The 25,553-nt window shown below is 35.3% G+C and overlaps 5 protein-coding genes across 10 annotated transcripts; 3 read left to right on the top strand and 2 right to left on the bottom strand.

Moving 5' to 3' along the window:
* Positions 1-1,275: 1,275 nt before the first annotated feature.
* On the top strand, positions 1,276-3,731 carry LOC140807692 (probable inactive receptor kinase At5g58300). Its single transcript, XM_073164652.1, has 2 exons — positions 1,276-2,813; positions 2,940-3,731. Exons 1-2 carry the CDS (start codon positions 1,517-1,519, stop codon positions 3,566-3,568), a joined length of 1,926 nt encoding a protein of 641 aa, XP_073020753.1. The 5' UTR covers positions 1,276-1,516; the 3' UTR covers positions 3,569-3,731.
* A 1,941-nt stretch (positions 3,732-5,672) lies between these two features.
* On the bottom strand, positions 5,673-8,978 carry LOC140807494 (serine/threonine-protein kinase AtPK2/AtPK19-like). The gene is made up of 6 exons (XM_073164353.1): positions 8,826-8,978; positions 7,209-8,141; positions 6,894-7,097; positions 6,522-6,695; positions 6,290-6,394; positions 5,673-6,106 (listed from the first exon to the last, which is right to left on the bottom strand). Exons 2-6 carry the CDS (start codon positions 7,875-7,877, stop codon positions 5,813-5,815), a joined length of 1,446 nt encoding a protein of 481 aa, XP_073020454.1. The 5' UTR covers positions 7,878-8,141; positions 8,826-8,978; the 3' UTR covers positions 5,673-5,812.
* Positions 8,979-13,168: 4,190 nt separating this feature from the next.
* Positions 13,169-16,482, top strand: LOC140807998 (protein NETWORKED 4A-like). 4 transcript variants are annotated; one of them, XM_073164992.1, is made up of 3 exons: positions 13,169-13,336; positions 14,283-14,372; positions 14,689-16,482. In XM_073164992.1, exons 2-3 carry the CDS (start codon positions 14,285-14,287, stop codon positions 16,236-16,238), a joined length of 1,638 nt encoding a protein of 545 aa, XP_073021093.1. In that variant the 5' UTR covers positions 13,169-13,336; positions 14,283-14,284; the 3' UTR covers positions 16,239-16,482. The 4 variants fall into 4 exon arrangements, with proteins under 4 accessions (XP_073021093.1, XP_073021091.1, XP_073021090.1 ...); XM_073164990.1 differs by having other exon boundaries at positions 14,274-14,372; XM_073164989.1 differs by lacking the exon at positions 13,169-13,336 and adding an exon at positions 13,434-13,859 and having other exon boundaries at positions 14,274-14,372.
* Positions 16,483-17,285: 803 nt separating this feature from the next.
* LOC140807233 (uncharacterized aarF domain-containing protein kinase At5g05200, chloroplastic-like) lies at positions 17,286-22,224 on the bottom strand. Of its 2 annotated transcripts, none has more exons than XM_073164004.1 (11): positions 22,038-22,224; positions 21,808-21,931; positions 21,312-21,454; positions 20,819-20,932; positions 20,435-20,623; positions 20,161-20,316; positions 19,486-19,751; positions 19,301-19,398; positions 18,744-18,922; positions 18,323-18,439; positions 17,286-17,680 (listed from the first exon to the last, which is right to left on the bottom strand). In XM_073164004.1, the coding sequence occupies exons 1-11, from the start codon at positions 22,101-22,103 to the stop codon at positions 17,507-17,509; spliced, it is 1,626 nt and encodes a 541-aa protein (XP_073020105.1). In that variant the 5' UTR covers positions 22,104-22,224; the 3' UTR covers positions 17,286-17,506. The 2 variants fall into 2 exon arrangements, with proteins under 2 accessions (XP_073020105.1, XP_073020106.1); XM_073164005.1 differs by having other exon boundaries at positions 21,312-21,497; positions 22,038-22,200.
* A 1,324-nt stretch (positions 22,225-23,548) lies between these two features.
* LOC140807530 (uncharacterized) lies at positions 23,549-25,503 on the top strand. Of its 2 annotated transcripts, none has more exons than XM_073164423.1 (3): positions 23,549-23,684; positions 23,934-24,739; positions 24,837-25,503. In XM_073164423.1, the coding sequence occupies exons 2-3, from the start codon at positions 24,462-24,464 to the stop codon at positions 25,117-25,119; spliced, it is 561 nt and encodes a 186-aa protein (XP_073020524.1). In that variant the 5' UTR covers positions 23,549-23,684; positions 23,934-24,461; the 3' UTR covers positions 25,120-25,503. The 2 variants fall into 2 exon arrangements, with proteins under 2 accessions (XP_073020524.1, XP_073020525.1); XM_073164424.1 differs by lacking the exon at positions 23,549-23,684 and adding an exon at positions 23,692-23,838.
* Positions 25,504-25,553: the final 50 nt, after the last annotated feature.

Raw genomic sequence — 25,553 nt, 5'->3', positions numbered from 1 at the left:
AACACTCTGATTTTAACACTCACTTTCTCTCCACTAATCCTATTCCTTCCAAGGATAAACACTCCTTAAGAAATCTCACACTAAATCCTTTATCTCACTTCTACACTTATGATTGTAGATGAGAGGATTTGTGTTTTTGGTGTGATTTTGGAATGAAGAATGGGTGGGTATTTATAGGTAAAGTTTAGGGAAAAAAACAAAATAAAAACATCATGGCTTACCTCATAATTTTTGACTAATCAACACATGTGTTTATAATTCAAAAATGAGTTTCTTTGAATTCAATTTAGGTGGCTTTGAATTCAAATATTTGTGGCTTGATTATTTAGCATGTTGTTCCTCTTTAGTATACACTATACAACAAAGTTAGACCCAAACTTTTGCTTTTTGCTTTTACTTTTGCTTTGTTGTGAATCTTTTTTAATCACTTTAGATTGGATACTTAATTCTATCTCAACTTTTTCAAAACATGGTTACAATTAAGTATTAAATTTCTAATGCAATTTTAAAGATAAAAAGATTTGGCAGTGTAATAAAGTAAGGCACTACTTGCTTTTCCACTATGGAAAAAAAGTCAAATCAAGAATATTTTGCTTTTTTTTGCTTTTTTCGATTTTGGTTACATAAAGTTCCTAGCTACAAATTATCTTACAACTCAACCAATTCCTATTTAGTTGTTTTTTTTTTACATATTTCTTCGCTATGAAGTTTTCTTAGTGGGCAACTTTTCGCCTGAATATTTGTTTAAAAATTATATTTCATCTTATTTACGTAAAAAACGATAAGTTTGTTCACTTCTTTAAACAAAACTTGAAAATAATTTCATAAAAACTTGTAAATATTAATGTTAAAAGATATATTTTATTCAATCAAATTGTGGAACATTTGCCTCGACAAAATAGATGTTTGTTGGTGTCTTTTAGTAAATTTTATTTATTTTTTTGGCTTGAGTATTTTTTGCACCCTAATAAAGGGTGGACCCTTTAGTTTTGCTCTAAGTTTGTGGCCTGTGGGACTTTTTTTTTAATGAAAATTTTGAGTGTGTGGAGATTTTGTTCAAGTATCTTAAATTATTTTGAATCCAAACTGTGTTTAAAAGAAACTTAGTCTACTTAATATTTAGTAAACTGATGCAAAGTTTTTCGATTATATGGAAAAATGGAACAATATGTTTTGGCTTTTTCACGAAAAAATATGAAAACAAAACTTTCTTGCTAAGATTGCAAGACATTAGCATTATAATTCATAATTGGAATCTTATGCATTTAGCTCTCATGTTGCTACCTTTTTGTTAACATGATGTCACTGTCTTTTAACCAAATCAATCATAGTACCTTCTGAAATATTAAATCGAAGGAGATAAATTCAAATTCATTTCAAGTATTATATGGCAGATCTGATCATGTTATATTTGTTGATGTTACTGTTTTTCATTTCGTTTACATGTTCATTTTCTTGATGTTTCTGAACTTGACGTTGTTAAAAACTGAAGGTTGGCATATCTGCGAGTTGTGCTATGCCAAGAATTGGCAAGAAACCAGGAGTCAAACTTGAAAACTTGTATTACCTGCGTCTATCCTCTCTGAAACTTCAAATGAAACTCCGGTTTGGAACGGCTGTGAATCTTTTGCTGTTACTTGTGATTTCGGCAGTGGCGAGTTCTGATCTTAACTCGGACAAAAAGGCTTTGCTTCAGTTTGCTGCTTCTGTACCACACGTCCGGAAACTTTATTGGAATTCGTCTAATCCCATATGCACTTCTTGGATTGGCATTACTTGCTCGAAAGATGGGACTCGAGTGGTTGCCATCCATCTCCCTGGCATTGGTCTTTACGGCTCCATACCGGATAAAACTATTGGAAATCTTGATGCTCTTAGAGTAATCAGCTTACACACAAACTTTCTAGACGGAAATCTACCTTCTGATATTTTATCCATTCCTGCACTTAGATCAGTTTACCTTCGGAAAAATAACTTTTCAGGTGGCATTCCTGTATCCCTCTCCCCTGGTATTAGTGTTCTTGATCTGTCATCTAACTCTTTCTCAGGGAAGATACCGAATCTTGAGCTTCCAAGACTCAGGCTTCTGAATTTGAGCTATAACTCATTGGATGGTTCGATACCTTATGCCCTTCAGAAGTTTCCCATTTCTTCGTTTATAGGAAACTCTCATTTGTGCGGCCCTCCATTGACTTATTGCTCAAGATTATCTCCGTCCCCACTCTCCGCACCAGAAAGTTCTTCGTCTCCTGAAATTGTTGGAAGCCACAGAGCAGCCAGCTCTATAAAGCTTAATACAGGAGCTATTGCTGCAATTGCCGTTGGTGGTAGTTTTCTTCTTATTCTTCTAGTTTTGGCTATCTTGCTCCGATGTAGGAAAAAGAAAAGTAATTCTGGCGGCACTCGTGTAATCAAAACTAAGGCGTCCAGTATTGCAAAGACAGAGAATTTGAAGTCCGAAGATTTCGGAAGTGGGGTTCAAGAAGCAGAGAAAAATAAGCTAGTTTTCTTCCAACGGTGTTCGTATACCTTTGATCTCGAGGATTTGCTCAGAGCATCAGCAGAAGTTCTTGGAAAGGGAAGCTACGGTACTGCCTATAAGGCGATTTTGGATGAAGCCACAACAGTTGTGGTGAAACGACTCAAGGAAGTGGGGATCGGAAAGAAAGAGTTTGAACAGCATTTGGAGACTTTGAATGGACTTGGGATTCATCCTAATGTTTTGCCTCTGCTTGCTTATTATTACTCCAAGGATGAGAAGCTTCTTGTTTACGAGTACATGCCTGCCAGTAGCTTGTGTTCTGCCTTGCATGGTATGCTTTCTCTTGTTTTTCTACAAGCATTCTTGCTTTAAATCTATACATCCGAGATACCCTCCAACCCTTCTTGTTATTAAACGTCACCCCCCTCATTAAAATGTTATTGCTATACAATAAAAGGTAACCGAGGCGCTGGACGAACCCCACTAGATTGGGACACAAGGCTAAACGTTGCACTAGGAGCAGCAAGGGGACTAGCTCACATCCATTCAGAAGGTGGCACTAAATTTACTCATGGTAACATCAAGTCATCAAACATACTCCTCACCGATGGTCTAGACGCTTGTGTTACTGATTTCTCTTTAGGCCCTTTATTCAACTCTATTGCCACCAAATACCGAGTTGCTGGATACCGAGCACCAGAGGTGATCGAGGCTCAAAAGATCAGTCAAAAATCCGATGTTTATAGCTTTGGTGTACTCCTACTTGAGATTCTCACAGGAAAATCACCGATCCAATATATGGGGTACGATGAGGTGATCGATCTACCTAGATGGGTTCGTTCTGTTGTTCGTGAGGAATGGACAGCAGAGGTTTTCGACGCGGAGCTCATGAAGTACCAGAATATTGAAGAGGAGATGGTGCAGTTGCTGCAGATTGCGCTATCATGCGTGGCAAAGGGGGTGGATATGAGACCGTGTATGGACGATGTCGTGCGGATGATCGAGGAAATTCGAGGTTCGGAAGGGGATAATAGGCCATCATCCGAGGATAATCGGTCAAAAGACTCCAATGTGCAGACACCATGAGGGGATGATACAAGAAGTTCGAGTTTTTAGCAGTCTAGATTGATTCTTGGATGAACTTTTGAAGTTTGCATGTACACATTCATTTGTTTCTGATGTTTTTCTTGTTACAATAAAATGACAGTTTGTAGGACGGGAATGACTTCTCCCACCCCAATTAGATCAATCCTTATAGTCATACTGCATCAAAGATCCCATCTATGCAAATCTCTACTCATGCACGATTCAGAGCCATTGAACAAACCAAGTTTAAGTGTGTATATTTCGAGGTAGATTAGTCATCAAGATTGAGCAAATGTAGTTGAGCTCCATCAGCTAATCCATTTCGAATCAATTTTATGCGTTTAGTTCCCATCATTAATTTTTTCCCCCTAAAAAAAATCTCACTTCCATTTCTTTAAATTACATTTATATATATAATACCATTTTGAAAACTAATTGTGCTTAAAATTGAAGTACGATGACCAGTCCATGGAGGCTAGAGCGATACATTGTAAACTAACAGTCACTCGAGGCCATGAACATGGGCTTCCTCGTCTTCTGCTTTCCTTGGCCGTCCAAGTGCCGAGGAAACCGCACGTGGTCACTCGGGTGATAATGTTTTCATAATTAGATAGACTATCGAATCATTTACTTTAAAAAATAGTTCAACTGGTCAGACGGTCGGATTGAAAAATCGTTATATTATATAAAACAATAATATAATATAGTAAATAATACATTTTAGATTATAAATATATTACATGTGTATATATAAATAATAAGAAAATATTCATCCAAATTTAAAATCTAAACAATATATAAAAAATAAATAAATCAAAATAAGGTCAAATATTACTAAAAATAATCGAAATAATTATATATATGTAACCAAAAAATAAAATATAAATTTTTTATATAGAAATAATAGAATATTTTTTTACAAAACTTAAATTGTGTGAACCGTCGAACAGGTTCAGACCGATTTTGACCGGTCCAACCAGTTATGGTTAAACAGGTTTTTAGCACTTTCTAGTTGGTTCAATTCGGTTTTGAAAACATTGGTGGGTAGGCCTCACGTAAAAACCTTATGCAAAATGAAGCTCCTCTTTTAAAAAAAAAATATACACGGCCATATTTCTTTGGTCATTGTTGATCGGATGACCATGAAAAACTTGACGTTATTAAAAAATATAAAATAACGATTTTAAAATAAACAAATATTAAAACTAAAAATCGCGATTTGAAACTGTCGAAGGGCTACCATGAAAAAGAGACTAGCGTGAAACACAGTTCAGATACCGAAGATGTTTACGAGGATGAAGAAGCAAATTCAGATGATGAGATTAGATGAGTTCAAGGATTTTCATAGCGATGATTATGAACTAGACAGCTCGTGTGGTGACACAAGATAAGGAAGAACGGAAGACGAGTGCGTAAGAATAACAAAAGACTTAAGAACAAGAAACCGCCGAGGCAAGGGGTGAAAAAGAAGAAGCTAGATAGCAGGACTAGATAGATCTATGGAAACCAAGTTTGTCCCCATTGATCCTAGATCCAAACTACCATTGAAAGTAGAAGAAATGTCTTTCAAGAAGAAATCGAATGAGGTGCGGCTACCCAAAAAAGCTTTCGGTTGCTCATGAAGATAGCTTGCTGGAATACAAGAGGCTTTAATAAGCCTCGCAACTCACAAGCAAGAGTGTAATAGCTTTGGTGAAATCATACAAATTGGACATTGTCATTTGGAAACTAAATTGGATGTGGAAGCTATGGTTAAAGCTATGAGACTACAAGTCTCAGGTATGAAGTGCCTTGATAACTCAGCATTTCATGATAAAATTCGTATTTTATCATATACTTTCACGAAGTTCATGATATCGATGCATATACTTTCACCAAGTTCATGATATTGATGCGGTCCTTACGGCACCTCTCCCTATGCTCGCGATGATGATGCTCTTTTGTGAATAGTCTCATTCTCATGACGACTATGTCCAACACTTCCATGACTGCTGCCCTCTGCTAAAACCCAAACATTAAGTCTGTCTCAAAAATATTTGCATCCTATGATACTACTTAAATGTATCCCAGGACGCCTACATTATACATAATTAGCATGCAATAGTAAAGCTTAATCAAACCATAATCAGACTAATCAATAATCCAACATAGTCTGAGTATAACCCATAAACCAGCGGAAAACATAAAACCATAAACCCCACGATACAGCAAATTACGGAAATAATCTTAAAACACTATTTGGTTCTATCGATTCAAGCGCAGAAAAGGGGCAGGAGGCTTCTCATAGCTGAAACCTTTAAAGGGATTCTCCTCAGATTTTGGACTAGCAGCTGGGGAGTCCAGGAGTGGCATTTTGGTCCACCGTTCATCAAAGTTGGCGATGCAGTGCTTTCCTGCAACTTGAGGAAGGAATCCCGGTTGAATTTCACGAGCTTCGAGTTTCTTCCAGTTGATCGATGCAAACCACTTGTGTCCTTTTATCTCATCACCGCCTTTCTGTCCACTTCCAAGACGTTTGCTTGCGTCTTTTTGTAGCAGCTGAAGTTTAAATCAAGCAGACAGCGATCAATTCTATGATATCTTGACCGTTAAATGATAATGAAGTTCAAAAGAACGAAAAATTAATCAAGAATGAAACTTATGTTTCCAATGTTTTTGAAGAGGATATAGAACTACGGCATAGATTATCAACAAACTATAAGTGCACGAAAATAGCATTACCCCTTTTAACAGAGAATGGGCATCACTAGACAAAAATGATGGTAGCTTGATTTTGTCTTTGAGTATCTTCTGCTGAATCTTTTGTCTATTCCCACAAAATGGCGGCTGCAAATATATGATCAAGAAATTAAACTCAAGAAAAAGCAAAAAAATCCAAAAGTTTAAAATTTCATTTTTCCATAAAGTAGGAGGGCCAAAAATTGAGCATATGTGCTTCAAGACTCCAACTAACCTTCCCAGTCAACATTTCATACAAGATTATTCCCAAACTCCACCAGTCTGCCGCTTTATCATGACCTTTACCAATAACAATTTCAGGTGCCATGTACTCCAGTGTTCCACACATTGAGTTCGATCTAGTTTTATCATCAAATTGTTTTGCCAGACCAAAATCAGTAAGCATTGCCTGTATTTAAACAGAACAAAATATAATAAGGGAAGGCTTGAGATTGTGTTAAAAACTTCTTTTTAGTTCTAGTTAACCCTGTGCAGAAAAAGGGAAACTGGCTAATCATGGGAGGACATTTACTTGATCATTTATACATACAAAAACAGTGCACAACTGTAATACAATTTGAAGAAATAGAGAGGTAGAAATTCGTACATGGCCCTCTGAATCCAGGAGAATATTCTCGGGTTTTAGATCCCTATGCATTATGCCGTTCATATGGAGGTGAGCAACGGCAGAAACCATCTCAGCAGTATATATGCGGGCCAAATCCTCCCTGAATAGGCCATGATGATGGAGTTGAAAGAAAAGGTGGCCTCCATTCACGAAATCAAGAATGAGGTACAATCTATATTTAGTCTGCACCACAGTAAAAGTTGTCCAAATTAAAACCAAGTTCCATAAAGTAAACTCCAATTACACTTCATTAAAATAAATAGATCAAACCGCAGCACCCAATGATTTTAATACCTGAAAAGAGTATCTGAGTTGGATGATGAAAGGATGTTCGATCTTTGTCATTATATCCCTCTCTGCTTTCATGTACTCTTCATGATTTTTCTCGACAATCTTATCTTTCCGCATCACCTTCATTGCAAGTATTTCTGATGAACCGGTCTTCCTAACCTGGTAGACTTTACCAAATGCACCTTGGCCAACAACTTTCAAAATTTCAAAGTCCTCAAACCCGATAGTCTTCACTGAATCTCCATCAACCCGAAACATTGACTTCTCCAAAACATTATTTTCAGGACAAGATTCGAAAAATTCCTCTAGAGCATTTTCGTCAATTTCATCTTTGTGTGCCAGCGAGTCTTCTTTCTCGTGCAATGTAAAATTTCCGATCTTCATTGATTGGCTTACACGAGTAGTGGGTCCGACAAAGGAGTGGGATCTGCGGTAGATCACTTCTGGTTCATTCTGAAGGGATCGAGTCACTTTTGACAGGACATCAAAATCTTCTGAATCTTCAGATATTTGAGCTAGAGTCGTTAGAGTAGGAGCAGGGCCAAAAACATCGGAAAAATCCAGGTCATCCAGCGAAAGGGCATCGAGGGCTTCCGTAGCCTGAAGCAGGTGATTCTGTAATGGCATCAACAATTTGGTTCCAGCCACCATTGATTGTTGTGAGGCAACCATGATGTCCAAATTATATGAAAGAACGAGGTCTAACTGATGTCCAAATCAAGGCTTCCACACAGAGTTTAATTTAGAAGCAGTGATGGACCACCCCTGACAATAGCCTTGAACAATAAATAGTTCACAAATGAAACTGGCGCTCCGAAAAATCTAGGGAAGAGGCAGGCTGAAATCCAGAAATTGAACTTGCTCTCGTTTCCCAGTTGACAGGAAACGGTGGATCCAGAAGAGGTTCTTGAATTCATGAAGATCAGGTAACTTGGGCTGTAATTCAGTACGAAGTAATTGTTAACTTCAGCACAAACAAATAATCCAAATTTAAACAAAGTACAAACTCAGCACCAAGTATGAATTTCAAGACAGAAGGTGCGCTGGAGTTGTAAAACTGAATTTTTTTTATGTAATCACGACATAGATATTATTTTTTTTTAAAGTTGTATTTATAATTATTTTCAAAACCTAGGCTTTGCCCCCAAAAAAGAGGAGATAGCCCCTGAAATATTTTCCTAGATCTAGCATCTTTCGAACAATTCGGAAACGGAACAGTCGAGGTAAAAAACAAAATAAACAATAAATTCGTCAAATAAACCATAAACATCGTACAGAAACGAGGATCCAAGGTTCAGTCCGAAAACAGACTTCAATCAATAACCGGCAAGCATAACAAACCCATTAAGAAAACAAAACCCAAGAGGACAAAAATTGTTAGATGGATCGATTCATACCAAGTAAGATCACAAAGAACCCAAAAAATCCCACAAAAAAAAACGTCAAGAACACACGAAAACGTAAAACATATGACCGATCAGAAACAAAACCAAAACAAATCTACGAACAGACACCTTACAACCAAATAGCTCGAACCCACAAAATTCTTAAACAAAGAACTCGAACTAAATACTATAAACACGATCGAAAGGATGTTACATGAAAGTGATTCGATTTTACCTTGAGGAAATACGCGAAGGCAGCGCAAAAAGATTGCAGGTGGGGGCGAGAAGTGAGAAGAAAAATACGTCGCGTGGCCGCTTCCAGTTAAATAACCGAATAATCCCGTGGTATAGGATGTTACATCTGTAACACCACACGTGTCGTCGTTTGATTGGCTCTAACTGCCCACCGAGATTGAATTTCTTTGGAAAATTTGTGTTCTTTTCGGAGTAGGAAACAGATACCGCAAGTTGTTGATTTCGTTTGGATCTTGATTAGCCACTTGTTTTTATGTAATATTTGTATAAATAAATTTATTTACATATAAATATATGGTTTTAAAAAATGTAATTAAATTGATAAAATAAGAATTTTAAGAGACTTGATGCGATGACATTTACGAATTTATTTTTATGAATTAAAATTAATTACTTTTTATGTCAAAATTATTATTTTTAACTCTAAATATGAATCAGATCGACTCATCTTACGTATATAAATATATAATTCTCTCTCACATGAAACTTACATGATATTTGACTAAACTTATTTAAAGCTTATAAGTCTATCTTACATTAAATTTATTTTTTAATATTAAAATTATAAGACTATTTTCTTATTAATATATATATTAATATATATATATATATATATATATACTTATATTAGCTCATAATATTATTATTTTTTTGTAATTTTGAAAACAAAAACTCTTATAATATCAAACACGTTTACATATTTAAGTTGTTTAAAAAAATTCATTCAAACATTTTAACAATTTATTTTTAAAATAAAAACTTACAACTTATACGTTTCTAAAAGAACTTATAAAAGATAAGAACTTATAAGCTATTTTAAATAAATTTATCCAAACACCCATCTACTTTTCTTTGAAATTAAGAAAATCTGAGATCTTATGTTTGAACAGATTTTTTTTAAAAAAAGTTGATGATTGACCTCAATCCTTGAAATAGCTTTTTTTAAAAAAAAAAATAAAATATTTTATCCTATTTTAAGGAGATCATATATGTTTTTATTTTTAACATTATATTTTAAGTAATTTACCATATTTTAAAATTATTTTATTTCTATATAAAATGATTTTAATGTATATTATAACGTGTGTGCTTGAGTGCTAATATAAAAGAAAACTCACGCATTCGTTCAAACATTAAACGACAATTGTTTTAAACAAATTATTCTTATATTAAGCTAAAATGAAGCCGCTGATTTGATAATAAAGATATAAAATTAAAATTAATATCGGGTCAATTTTTCAATACAGTTATTTAATATTTTAAATGATGATCCAAAATTAATATATCATAATCTCTACTATCTTACGAGTATAAGTTGTATCTTCAACCCGACTCGATTCAGAAAAAAATATTTCATTTTATGCTAAAAGATTATATTTCATTTCAAATATGAATTAAGTTAACATATATCATGTAGATAGATTTGTGAGATCGTCTCATAAAATAGATATTCATAATTTGTTGTGTTTGAATATCTTTTATGCAAGTAGCTAGCATATTCTTATTTGATTGAGAGGAATATGCTCTTTTTATTGTAAATTTGGTAACATGGTCCATGCTTGTAGACCACCATTTTCTAACTCAACATTATTTACTTTACACTGATATATTATGGCCGCCAATTTAATTAATCGATTTTGTTAGCTTTTTAATACATATTGGCATAATAAATTATACGATGTGTGCTTAAAAATATTAGTTACTAAAAAAATCAGTTGAATATAATTAATTATTTAGAGTTTTTATCCGAACCACTATTAAACAGACTAATAAACATGTAATAATTCAAATCGATAACAGTAACTAAACAACGAAAATTAAATAACTTAATAATTTTAAAACTCAAATGAGAACAATACGATACTATCGATATTAATCGTTAGTACAACCAAATCGAAATCAGAATCATGCACGAGAATACGAGAAACCAAATAAAGCTTCCACTGGATCATCACACAAAACTTAATTGCTCTGGTCACTGCCTTGGTCGTTCGAACCGTCCAACTTAAGACCTACCCCGTGGAAAGGAGTGTCCTGGATGAAAACAAAGACGCGACCGACAACCGCTCAATACAAGAATGCACAAGTATACAAACTGATACGATGCATTTGAATTGCAATATGCTCGAATATCAATAATCAAGTCAACAATCTCATGCTAATCTAGAGGCACTGAGTGCGTGGTATTGACATGTTCTAGGCAGGTTTTGGCTTCCAGGCTCATCATTAAGACACAGACTTACAATGTTCAGGGTCATCAGAGCCCTCGGGTCCTGTCGAACATCGTAGCTATCGATACCCAACCATGCACAATACATAATAGGGATGAGCGTCTCCAACAAACGATGTATATATCAAAAGATATCATACTCAGCATGATATGTCATGCGTCATATGTCAAAGCATTAAAACATGTGTCATGCAAAAGATACATATGCAGTATATATGTGTGTGTATTACGCTTGAATATCTTAATCAGTACATCATGCATCTCACTAAAACAATCTGACAGGAAATTTACCCCATGAACCTAGACAATACCAATATATTGAAATCACAATCAAACAAGAACCAGAATCACTAAACATGCTTCAAAGTTCATCTTAATGATTCTAAAACCTCTATTTAAGGCTTTGAGATTATACTTGTGTCCATCGTTGACTCGCTGAAAACAGATCAATTTATGTTTCCCAGTTCACCGACTCTTCCTCGAGTTGAAACTAGCTCCGAAGTTTATCGACACTAAACTACCATAGAAACTGACTAAAAAATCTAATGTATATAGATAGAACTCGAGAGAGAATAGCTGAGGACAGGGATGTAAACAATCCAAACCAAGCTAAACAGTATCAAGCTTGAGCTTGATTCCTTTAAGATTGATAGAGGCTCGAGCTCGATCGGAGCTTTTATCATCAGGCTCGGCTTGAATTGTCTTGAAATTACTAAGCTTGTGAAAACTCGAGCTCAGCTCGTTAAAAGCTCGTTTATCATGTTAATCAATTCGACTTCGAGCTTGATTGATTAATAGCTTGTTTATCCTGTTTAACAAGTCTGATTTGAGCTTAGGTCGTTTTCGAGCCCTTAAAACATACAATTGAGCTCAAATTTGAGCTTCATTCGAGCTTGGTAAAGATTAAATATATTTGTGAATAAATTTTAAATCACATGTGAGAGTGTAAATTTTATTAACACTAATAAATGAGCCAAAGCTCGAGCTTTCAAGCCACTTTAACAAGCCGAGCTTGCGAGCTTATTAATGAACATATTTGCAAGCTCACGAGTCGAATATTTTTAGACTTGAGCTTGGTTTCATTAAATCATCGAGCTCAAAATCGAACTTCAGCTTGACTTGACATGATTAACAAACGAACTCAAACGAGCTTTTTATCGAGCTGAGCTCTGAATAGCTCGCGAACGTTTTGGTTCGTTTACATCCCTATCTGAGGAAAAACAATTTGAGCTTGACTTGACATGATTAACAAACAAACTCAAACGAGTTTTTTATCGAGCTGAGCTCTGAATAGCTCGCGAACGTTTTTGTTCATTTACATCCCTAGCTGAGGAAAAACGATGTAGGAAACAAATGAAATTAACATCCATTTATAGGCTTTATCTAGACTACTTCAGAAGATCCAAACTCAATCTTATCTACCACATGTTATAATCTAATTCGTCTAGTTAGATTTCTCGGAATAATGTAATTTGAAATAGAATCAATTAATCAATTCTTTAAAAATATTCAATTAACAAATATGTAATCATGTCTTAATCAGTACTTCGTTCAAATAAAGATTCGAGTCATTACAAATTACATGCATATTGATAGTGTCATTTACATAAAAAATTAATATAGCTCGGACTTACATTTTTTTATGGAATTTAGAACTTGGACCCATATTTCTTAAAAACAATATGATCTTAATGATTTAAATTTCTCCAATTATTCAATATTATTTTCCATCACCTGAGCGTTGGGTTTGTATTAGTTGTCTCAAAGTGGCAGAGTAGCTCGTGCGACCCAAATTTTTGTAAAAATTTATATATTAATTTGGAATTAATTCGATATTATCCAAATTGACTCGATTTAAAAAATAAAAAGATTGTAAAGTAATATTTTTAGCATAAAAAATAATATTTTTTCATAGATAACCCAAATAAAAGATTATCTCACAAATACGACATGTGAATCTGTATCACACAAGTTTTTATGATATCATAATTATTATTCAAAAATATTAATTTGAAATCATAAGGCGGGAAACACGCTGCCCCAAATATCTTCTCCCTCTGCTTTGAAATTGAGTCACTTTCAATTGTCTTCTCTCTCTCATCCTTTTCTTATTGTTTCCTTTTAATAATTATTACACAAACCCACCCCGACTTTCCTTCTCTTCCAATCCGCGATTCATTATCCATTTCAACTTGCAAGCTCGAGATTCAGTTTAGCTGCTTTTCTCCTTTCGCTTTAGGCTAATTAGCCTCAAATTTCAGGTAATTTTTTGTTTCTACGAATTCAGGTTAGTTCACAGGTGTGAACGCTCTTTTTTTTGTTTGTTTTCGCCACATTTTGTTGTAGATTACTTGGTTTTGTTGCTTAGCTAACGTGATTTCATCCCGATTCGTGATTCGGATTCCGATTCACATTTTCCCCTGATCAGATCATTGATGCTCAGATTTTAGAAGCTTTTTAATTTTTTGCTGTGCTATACTGGATTTTGTTTCTTAGTTGTGGTATCTGTCCGGATTTGTGTTATCTTGCTTTCATTCAATGATTGAAGTGTGTTCGTACTATTTCATGTATGGAGAAGACATGCTCGAATCACGAATGCTTTGGTTTATGCGGAATTTGGATTTTGTTGGGTTGATTGTGAGTTTATTGCATATTTACTTAGAAATCATCATTACGAACCTTCCACGTGCATTAACTACCTTAGGACAGCTTCATTCCTTAGAAGTTTTGCTTTTAGATTTTTAGACATCTTAGCCATTCACAGATGAAACGACGGAGAAATGGGTGAGCCCTAGTTTGTTTCTGTTTCCCGTAAACATTTTCCGTGCCTCAATATTAAAGTAAGCATGGAAATAATTTTTTTGTCAATTTCTTAGTATTATGTTTTAATTTAAAATAATATTGTAACGATTTCTTACATATTTGATATCTTCACCAAGTATTTTATTTTCTTGAAAGGAAACTGATCATACATTTTATTTTCTCAAAATTCTTTCCCCCCAAACCTCCAAACAAGCTCTTCATTTTATTTGCCACTGATATTTCGTTAGGATTTTTTAACCCGGTCACTATTTTTTTAAGAAAATGATTCATTTAGTGTAATCTGTTTATTTCATAAATTTCTCCGTTTTGTGAGATGCTGTAGTTTTGTGCTAAAAGTTTCAAACACGGTTCTTTCATTCATATATCCTGATTCAGACAGGATAGGTATGGCAAATGAGGTGAAGTCAGATTTGCCAAGGTGGAATTGCAATATTTGCCTGGAGAATTCTGTTTGGCTGGCAGAAAATGTCCACGGTACGCACGCATACGAGCAAAGCTTTCATCGTCTTTTTAATTTTCATTCATCCAGAGATGGGTTTTTCCCCAACATCTGAACTGGGGTAGGACATACCAGGCAATCCTTGGGAACTTTAAAGGGTCAATTGATTAATTTGATAAATGATCATTTTAAGTACTATTTTTGTTTTATATGAACGAGCCACACTATCGTCAATACTACAACAAAAAGACATTATTCGCCCCGTTCAGAAAAAAATGTTCTAAAGCAATAATGGGAATGCCTCAAAATCATAAGTCATGAGACAGATTCTAAACCGATTCATTGTTGCAGTTGTAGATCAGAGGGTCAGTGAAATGCTATTGTTGGCAGAACACGATGAAGATCTTTCCTTGAAGGTGCCTGACAATCTGTTGAAGCAGCCTGAGTTAATTGCTAATATCAAGGAAATCTCCCTCAGGCACCATTTGCTTGCTGACCGTTATGCAAATTTAACTGAAATATGGCACGATCACGACCAGTCTGGTTCCCATCAATGTGTCTCTTTGATTACACCAGTTAAGGATCAGGAAATGCAAAAATTTGAAGGCCAAGGCGTTCACTCTGATTTGTCTCTAAGCTCCGGTGGTGGAATTTCTGATGCATCTCCAAATGACGGCTCTGAATCTTCATTATTGTCATCTGATTCTGATTCAGAATCGTTCAACTCATCTGCTAATGAGATATCGAGTTCCCTTCCTTCTGGCAAAATGATGAAACATAAATCTGTGAACATGGAAGACGACCTTTCAGAGATGGCCATTGTAGTTAAGACCCAGCAGGAATATGCAGCAAACAGCAAAGAAGTCAGAGAACCCCCAGAAAATGAAATGCTACTGAAGCAAATCTTGGAGTATGAACAAGAGGTAAAGGTCTCCAACCAAAAACTTCTATTGTTAGAAGAAGAAATTGTCAAATTGAAGAGTGAATTGCAGAAGAACGAATCAGTCACTGCCATGGTGGGTAATTTGGAAGCTGAGCTCCTGTCAGCTAAGAATCAGATTAAGTTGTACGAGGCTCAAAGTGAAATGGAAAATACAAAGGCTTTAAAACTTCAAAGGGATATAACTGAATTGGAAGCCAAGTTCGAGTCAAAGAAAAGGCAAGTGATGGACTTGCAGGATGAGGTAACAGAGTATGCAGAAGAGTTATTAGAACGTGATCTTGAGATACAGAAACTTAATGCGGAACTGCAAAACACATTTGGAAATTTCGCTATTGAGAAGTCCAAACTAGAGTCTCGAATTTCTCAAATGTCGGAACTCCTGACCTTCCATGATGCAAAAACCGAAGAGTTGCAGATGCAATGTATATCATTATTAGAAGAGATCAAGAAATGCGAAGCTGAGGTAATAGAGAAGGAAAAATTGCAAGAAGAACAGGAAATCAATAGGCAAGTTGATACGGAGCGTGTGAAAGCTGAGATTTTTAAGAAAAAATTATTCATAGACACATTGGAGAAAGATCTCGATGGGTTGAAACTGAAATACGACATGCTTATGTCCGATAAAGATGGGGTCAATGCCAAGTTACATGCATTAAATGATGACCTAAGTTCTCGCAACAATGAAATTGTACTCTTGGAGTCCAATGTGCATCGCCTCCAATCTGAGAACGCGAGGCTAAATGCGGATTCTGAAACAGCAAAAATGCTAAACACAGAACTTGAATCAAGAATCGAGGAGTTACAGAAAGAGGTGGGACAGCAGAGAATCTTGATCACAGATGGAGCCGAGGAGAAAAGGGAGGCTATTAGGCAGCTGTGCTTTGCAATAGAGCACTATAGATGCGGGTATAAAGAACTTGCAAGTGTGTTAATCAGGATCAGGACGCCTACAGTTTGAAATCTCCCTCGTGAAGTTGAAAAGATCTAAGCCTCAGATAATCTTCATGCCTGAATGTTCATTTGTTTAGTCATTCTACCATGTTTTTACTTGTGAAATCTTCTGTGTTGAAATTTACTTACGCCCCCTACTTTGAATGTTAACGCTGCCATTGCTTATGCTTTCCATAGTTTCGTGAATTAAGGCGTGGACAAAGACGTGGAAATATTTATATATTAAGCTTTCTTGCGTTGGGTTTTGATTCTCTAAGCGGTTCAATTTCGATGCATTGTCCTTGCCTTGTCTGGGACCAAACAAGAATTTTGCAGCTTATGGAAGATTCTTAATTAGTTACAGTTGGTTCCCCAACGCTAACGATTTCCCATAAAAATTATAACTACATCCAGCTTTCGTGAGATTAGAAAGATATTGACGTTTGGAGATCAAATGACTTTTACCATCTCTGTTTCTCACATATGTTTATGTAACGTCGTTCAAAACAAACATGTCATTTGCACCGGGAAACATATTTTGCACATTCATTTTTTTCTTCCTTTTCTAATAATAAGCAAGAATTAAGGTTCTTAGCACATGGTAAAATGAAATTACAAAATAATGACACCACCAGGAGATTTACACAAGTTAACATTTGGGACCGACAGATGCCATGATATAATGCAATACAAAATCAAAGGATAGTTATTTAGTGATAGTTTTCTATCAACGCTTGTGTTCGACAAACCTCAAAAGCCCCAGAGAGGAGTAGACAGGGCTGATTGATTCTACCACCCATCTTACAAATAATTTCGATTTAAACAACGGCCAAACGTGAAGGAAGAAATGGGCAGGGAAAATTCAGAGCAATTTACTTTTACCCTAATATTAGATCAAGAGTCTCCAAGGGTAGATTTCTTGACTTCTGGTTTACCATGTATCCCACTTATGTTAAACCCTTGTCACATATCCTATCATAATTTTGAAAGCTTGTAGCATGATCGGTGTTATACACACGTGCCAAAAACACGTGATATAATAACACTACAAATATAACGATGGATAACAGTGATGAAATAAAACACAGATATTATATTTTTCATTAAGCTTTTCTTTTCCATGTATGTGTACAATCTGCATTTTTTAATCTATATCTCCCAGGTTCTGCCTACATGCTCTTCAAGGATGAGAGTGCAGGGTTCGGGGGTGTTGAACTATATTATACTGTAGAGCATCATCAATCATCGACATATTGTAACTTTGAGCAAATATTGAAGTAGCCAATAAAATAGGCCTCACTGGTATATGCTTGAGCTTTTTTTATTTGAAACAATGGTGATCCTCTGATCCCGTAACATGTTCATATTGGGAGCTAGTAGTCGTGTGTACCGATCAAAATAAAGAAGCTGCTTCATGAGAAGTGCAAATTCTCGGGGAAATCTCAGCCCATATGATTCACTAACTCTAACCTATTGCATACAGAAGTAAAATACATCGAGGATTAATATAATTCCATTAATAATGAGAGAAAATAGGTGAAACATGAAGACAAGACTTTTCACCTACTTGGTTACAGTAAAAAAAAGTCAAAAAATTTATACCTGTAAAAATCTGAAAACTATTTTCCTTGTTTTTTGTGATTCTAATCCAATTTCAATGAAAATCAACCAGAAGCTTCGTCTAAATTTAAGCAAACTGGGAGAAATGAGGAGATGCTTTTTAACTGTTATGTTCCTCATGTTCTTTCCTTTTTCGAGTAATTACAGTGGTTGCACTTGATTCAAGGGAAAAAAGGGTAAAATAAAGTAACTCAGTTTTTTAACCAAGCACTAAAAACATTGAAAAAGCTAGAAAACTTGCAATATAATCTTTGCATCATTTACTTTATTTTCTGTGGAACTAAAAAGAGCCTAAATTTCATTTTCTGTTGAATCGGTTGCTTTTTGATTCTATGGAAAATAGCGGTTTAATTGTATATAAAAAATATTGGGAAATTAAGAAAAACCAATAACCCTTGCCCTCATTTTGCTATATTTTCAGTGGGATCAATTGGAGCATAAGTGTCTAAATTAAGCAAGCAAGCAAGAATTCACATAAAAGAAAAAACTTACCACATCAAGAAACAGCGCATTCATTTGCCTGTCATCAACAAGAAGATTGGCAGAAACAGCTGTTGAATTTCTGTTTGGTTCTCTGGCCGTAGCAACAACAATCTCTGTATCCAAATCCTGAACAAATACTTGCCACATTGCATGAGTTGAAATTATAAGAAATTTCATTAGTCAACAACGACTAGAAAAAATGAAACCTTATGAGTTTAACATTTTTTTGTGGGTGCAGTCATCAAGCTTGTACGTTAAATTAACAAGGTCAAAAGTTTTCAAAGTAACAAATAATTAGGAGATCGGTAGGGAATCAACTATGATGCTCTTTTAAAACAGAAAAATAAATAAGGAAATAATGACTGAGGGAATCTAAAGCAAATTGCAATAGATTTTACATAAAAATGTTGTTACAATATAAATTTCTTGCCTGTATAGAAGAAAATATAATTGCCAAATCTCTTGCAAAGGCCTTTGAATCTACATCTTTGTTCGTAGCACCCATCTGGATCAATGAAGAAGCCATGACATCATATTCTTCAGTTGCTATTGACGCCAGAAATACTTCCATGGCAGCCCATGTTTTCGGGGAAATCCGCCCAACAATTCCTGTCTCATTGTAAATATCGCTATTGATTTACACTGGAAAGCATCGAGTCACTGCAAGTGGCATCTCTAGAAGTTAAATGGAACTTTGCACAGAAAGTAATGACGCAGACAAGTAAACAAATTCTTAATCAAAGGAAAATACAAATTTGAATTCTTAAAATGGTCAAAATGGTAGTTGGAGCTGCTACAGAAGGTTCCAAAAACTATTGAATTCTGTATTTTCTAGTGAAGTCTACATGCAAACCTAGCGGATTCCACAAGAGGAACAATGCTACACAAACTACAAAAGTAAATTCAAGAATCAAATTCTTATGACTTATGTAGGATCATCCATCATGAAAAGTATAAAGAAACTGAAAAAGAAAAAAGTAATCATACCAAAGTCTAGAAAGCCAATGCGGCCATCGCGCAGTACCCATAAATTGCCTGCATGTACATCCGCATGAAATGTTTCACAGGCAAGCAAGCTACCAAACCTATGAAATTGTATGCATAAACAAATATTTCAGTTACTATACTGTATAAATTTTGAGAAAAAATTCAAGTCATGACATGAATCCTACCACACATTCAAGGCCGTTATGAGACAAATCTCTGGATCTGACACAAGTGAGCTTATGGAATTCAAATCTGTGAGAGGGACACCATAAAGCCTCTCCATTGTGAGAACCCGTCTACTAGTATACTGCTGGTACACTTTTGGAGCCGTAGCTTGCCTGGTCAGTCCCATAGCTTCTAGATATTTCCTAAAAGACTCAATATTTGCAGCTTCCTTCTTAAAGTCGACTTCATCAAGCATCGAGTCCCTTATATCTTTGACAATAGCAACCTATTATTCAAGCTTATGCATCACATGAAAAATTTAGGCAATTTAAGGAAAAAGTTTGCAAGAATAAAAGAATTTCGGGAAAATGGGAAGAAAATATGACGGCACTTGTATGTTAAATATTTAGAAGTATCTCTCATCACCACACTTAACTAATCTTCCAGAGACACGTGCTTGATTCACTGAAAGCCATAATCCCTCAAGATTTGTAGTAAAGGGATGAAAGAAACATAATTGTTCAGATGATAAGAGTTCAAATCAGACAAGTATGTAGTACGAGGAGACCCAGTCAGACACTAATAATTAAGGTTGTCGTTAGAGCCATTGAAAGATCCATCAAGTATAAACTGGAGATACTCGTGCTTGAAGGAAAATATATAAAACCATCCAACGAGCAAGCACCTAAACATACCAGAGATGCTCGGCTCAGGTCAGGACTCAAGAATTCCATGATGCGAGCAAAAACATACACAAAGTTCAAATCTGCCACAAGGACATCCTCTATTCCTGGCTTTAGCACCTTTATCACTACATCCTCTCTGGTGTTTCTTATCCTAGCACCATGAACCTGAAAATCAAAATATACTTCTCAAGGCATTGCTTCGATATATTTAAGCAAAAAAACACCATATTTTCCAACTACCGCAGACAATGAAGACACATAAGTGAAACATAGAGTTACAAACCTGTGCTATGGAAGCAGATGCAATAGGGGTGGGATCAACATACTCGAAGACATCATCAATGGGTTTGCCCAATTCCTCACGCAAAATCACTTGAATCTCTTGAAAAGGAACCGGAGGTGCTCTGTCAAAGCAGTATTGGAACTCCTGGACATATTCTGGTGGAAACACCGTAGGTGCAGATGCTATAAACTGATAATATATCGAAACATGTGAAAGTGACTTAATTTTTTGATGCAATTTAACTTCACGAAAAAAAAACCTAACTAGGGAAACTGAAAGCAGATACAGTAGATAATGGAAATCTGATCATGATTTCGCAGCTCCATATCCTATTAGAAACACAGAGGGAGGAAAGACATTATGACAAGGCTACTTTTTATTTACCTGACCCAATTTAATGTATGTTGCTCCCATGCGTTCAAACAATTTCCTCAGATAAAGGGGTGATAATAATCCAAATTGCAACTCAGTCTGTAATCCAGTGGAAGTGTTTGCTATCTGAAAGTATAAAGCACAGCTTCTTGGGTTAAAAGTACATGATAATTGCTAAAGGTTCATTGTCACAGCCACACTTAACTGATTGCATGCACGGATTCCAAACAAGCTTGATACATCTAGGTAATTGAATCCAGAATAGAACAAGAATTTTCATAACTACCATAATAAATTGTCTGGTAAGTTCTAGTACAGAAATCATAATAGGGTGAAACCAGGTAGATCCAAATGAAATCACATACAATCATGCAACAAACACTTCAGCTAATCCTTGAAATGCTCAAGTATCAATTCCAACATAGATTCACAACCATAGTACAGAATGAGTCAGATAACTTCCAATACTCCCATGATATCACAGTAAAAACTGATGTATCAGTACCTTTGATGCATCAGCCAGCCACTCACTACTCACACCAATCACTGCTTGTATACCTTGAGCTAGCCTCAGAGCTCCGCGAGGCCCCGTATTTATGGATGTCTGTACTATATCCTCCACGAGTTTTGGTAACTTTTCAATGCGGTCTGTGGCAAGACGGAACCATACGAGCTCCGTTATACTAAAACACTGCAAAAGTATTGTCCAGTCTTCTAAAAACTCTAGACTCAAGCTGCCAATACATCTAGCATAACATTAACTAAAAAAATCCAATCAATAAACGTAATCACACACTTATAACTCATTTGACAAGTTAGGAATAAGAAATGCAACATAACCCATTCAAAACTAAATGCACGACCACTGTTTCAACTCCAAACTCCTTATGGTTCGAGATTTTGTTCGAGCCATATCTGAATAAAGTCCAACAACATCACCCCTCCAAAATAATCATTCCAATAGCGTGTTCCCTTTAATCACTACATATCACGGAAATTACCTTGAAGACGAGAGGTAAATGCATCCTGCGACGAATGCGAATATCGAGCAATGAGAATCAATTTTTTAGGGCAACATTGAAGCTTTCTCGTTGGGTTACCTGATATGAATACAGATACGGGCAACTGTAACCAAATAAAAAATCGAAATCAGCAAACAATCAGTTCAGATTCCTAGACATAAAGCTCCAAAAAAAAAAAACACACACACAAACACACAGTATAGCTTGACCTGAGAATTTTGAAACAGAGGCAAGCCGCCGTGTTCCACGCCTCTGAAAACCGTAAACGCCGCCATTTTCCTTTTCTATCTATCAGTTCAATTCAGGTTCGGAGGAAGCCGAAATCTGTTCGCAGGATTCTATTATAGTCTACTGTGTCTGTCATATTTTGAACTGAAAACAATGTCGTACGTCACTTGCATCCCGCATTCAGAAAAATATCTGGCCCGGTAAGAGTGGGGGTCCGCGGGGACACGTGTAACGTGCAGCACCGTATCAAATCCAGCAAATATTTGGGCAATAAAAAAAACTAAGGAGTTCAAAATACAACACGACTCGTCAATCCGACACGACCCAACACAAAAAAAATTAAGTTCAAGTTGGGTTTTTTCGGGTTCGGGTTAGATGGGTTCGGATTAGTACCATGTTAGACGAGTTTTGAGTTGGGTCGGATTGGGTCACGAGTTGACCCGAATTTTTTTTTTTTAAAAAAATATTATCTATATTTTTATATATTGTATATTTATATGATATATGATAAATTTTTCATCAATTAATATTTATTTTGTATATTTAATTTTTTTAATAATTGTTTATTGTTTTAATAAATATATTTTTAATTTTTTACGATTAAACTTTCAAATTTAAATCAGAAATTTTGTTATTATGTGTTTAAATTAAAATATTATTATTATTTTTTATTTTTTTCGAATTTTTTTCATCAATTTTTAAAAAATATTTAAAATTCGGGTTAGACGGGTTGAGTCGAGTTAGACGGGTTCGTAGTCGGGTTGGGGGTTTTCAGATTGCTTCGGGTTCGTGTTGAAGAAAAAATAAAAAAATTTCACGGGTTGATCCGAAACCCGACCCACCTGACACGATTGACACCCCTAATTTAAAAAATTCACTAGAAACCAAATGAGTATGATAAAACAAAATTTTTTTCATAAAATTGATTTATGAAATTATATTATAAAAGTTTTTTTATTTAATGAAATATATTACGATTTGACATAACTCATGTAAAAAAAACTATTTTATGTCAAAATTATTGTTTTTTATTATATTAATTTATGAGATCAACCGATCTCATGGTTTAAATAATTAAAATCATTTTATAGATGATTTACTCAAAATAAAACCTATTGACAAAATTTGTGTGAGACGGTTTCACGGGTCGTATTTTGTGATACAGATCTCTTATTTGGGTCATCCGTGAAAAAATATTATTTTTTATGTTAAGAGTATTATTTTTTTCTTATGAATATCGATAGGGTTGACCCGTGATCTTATATGAGACTCACTCTAAATTATTTTATTATGTAAAACACAAAAAATTTATGTAAAAATTTATGTGAGAAGGTTTTAGAGTAAATTTTGTGAGAAAATAAGAAGAAAATGAGTTAATTTTTTTAAAATTTTCTAAAACGTTAGCTAATTAATTTATTATTAAGATAATCTTAGAAATGCCCTCATTTTTGAAAATGATGAAAATTTTAAATAATATTTTATGAGAAAATTGCGAATAAATATAAACAAAGGATAAAACGAAGTGCATCAATGCCGGTGACGGCCCTGGCATCTATAGCACCGCAGGAGGCCACAAGAATCTATCCAAGATTCCAACTCCTCAGCTTCCATTATCTGAATATTGCCAGGTTTAATCTCGAACTCCGAACCGCTGTAGTCTATATATATAGAAACCATATGTTTGTGTGTTCATGCGACAATTACATTTGTGAAAGTGTTGAACTGCCGCAATTTTGTTGAATTCGTTTTTTAAACTAAACCTTACTCGTTTTACACTGTGAGGTATCTGTTCTTCTTTGTCTCTCTGTGTTAAAGTTGTGGAATTTATTATTTTTTTGCTAAATTTATTATCTTGTTTGAATGATTTTTATTGGTAGTGATGGGTCGACGGAAGCAAGTTCGGCCGCATAGAACCGTGGGAGTTCTTGAAAGGAACAATTATGAAGTGGCATTGAATGATGACAATTCTGATCTAAAAAAAGATGATCTTGTCAAAGTTGACGAACCATTCTTTGTTGAAATTGATAGGTCTAGTTGGGTTTCTGAGGAGGAGCATTATGATGTTTCGGAAATCGTTATATTAAATTTGAGGGTGAGTGAGGAGTTTTTTGATTATACAGTTAGCGAAGAGATTTATAAGGATTCAAGGCACTTTTTGAGGTTTCGGTTGAGTGATCAAGGAGCATCTGAGCCGGATAAAATTAGGGCACTGGCCAGTCTTGTGCGGGGCTAGTATAAATTTGGAGTTTGTGATTAAATGCGTAACTGATGGTTTGGAGAGGGATGTTGTTATTGTGTCTGGAAATGTTGATGGACCAGATGAGGGAGTTACAAGTCTTGTTCACTTGGTTAGTTTGAAGCTCTTGACGATACGGCCGATTTCAGGAATCAGTTTTTTGAAAGATATGATGTCCATGTGTGTTAGGGTTGAAATTTTGGAGCGCATGTTTAATGAGTGCGAGTCACTGCTTGATAATAATAGGCCCCTTTGGAAAAAGAGTATGATGAGTGTTATGGATTGGCTGCGCCCAGAAGTTATGACTTCAGAAGCCAGATATGGATCTGATGCCGTTTCTAGCATGGACGTTGAGATACCTTTTGGAACGGAGACTGATTCTTTGGTGACCAAAGAACAAGCAAAATTTGAAGTTTCAGGTTTCTATGAAGCCATTAAACCATCCAAGTTAGTGCTAATGGAAAGTTTAGTCATTAGCTATTATGGTTTACATTTTTGCATTTGCAATTATACTCTTTGATCCACATGTATGACTTTTGAGCAGGGAGGCACCAATGCTGGATCACCACCTACCTGAGTTGCTTCCTGAGCTACGACCTTACCAGCGTCGGGCGGCTTACTGGATGGTACAACGAGAAAATGGTGGTTGTGGATGTTTAGGTGGAAATGAGAGAAGGCAGATTGTTACTCCTCTATCTATGCCTATAAATTTGGTAGACACACCTCGAATAATTTATTACAATCCCTTTAGGTATGTTCCTCCTAAACCTTTTCCCCTAAGAATGACTCTTGATATTGTTTCATTAACTAGGTCCTTAATGCCTTGAACATCTTGTAAAAAACTAATTTATGTACAAGCTTAATTTGGTGAAGATGTTTTTGAAACTGCTTTCCAATGTATTCCTGGTTCAGCCATTTCATTTGCTTGGGGTTCTTGCTGAAATCTGAACTGTTGCTTTCTAATAATTTATTTCTCTGCCATGAATATATCAAATTTCTTCTGCCATGATTGTTTTTCTTTTTGGATGTAAAAAATTGGACATGGCTCCCTTTCTTTTCTCTCTTGAGTTGCCTTCTTTGAACCTCCTTATCAGACTTTTCTGATATGAGGATTGACTGGGTAATTTAGGTAAAGCATATAAGAGTTGGGGTTTGCAATTGGGTTAAAAGAATCTGCTTGTACTAGTGAGAAATATGACAAAAATATTTTCTTTGATAATCAAATGCCTATCGTAGCGTTGTTGAGTTCATGATCCACAAG

Source organism: Primulina eburnea, chromosome 12 (genome assembly GCF_022965805.1).
Source record: "Primulina eburnea isolate SZY01 chromosome 12, ASM2296580v1, whole genome shotgun sequence".
Lineage (NCBI taxonomy): Eukaryota > Viridiplantae > Streptophyta > Magnoliopsida > Lamiales > Gesneriaceae > Primulina > Primulina eburnea.
This window is presented reverse-complemented; position numbering and strand designations above follow the sequence as displayed.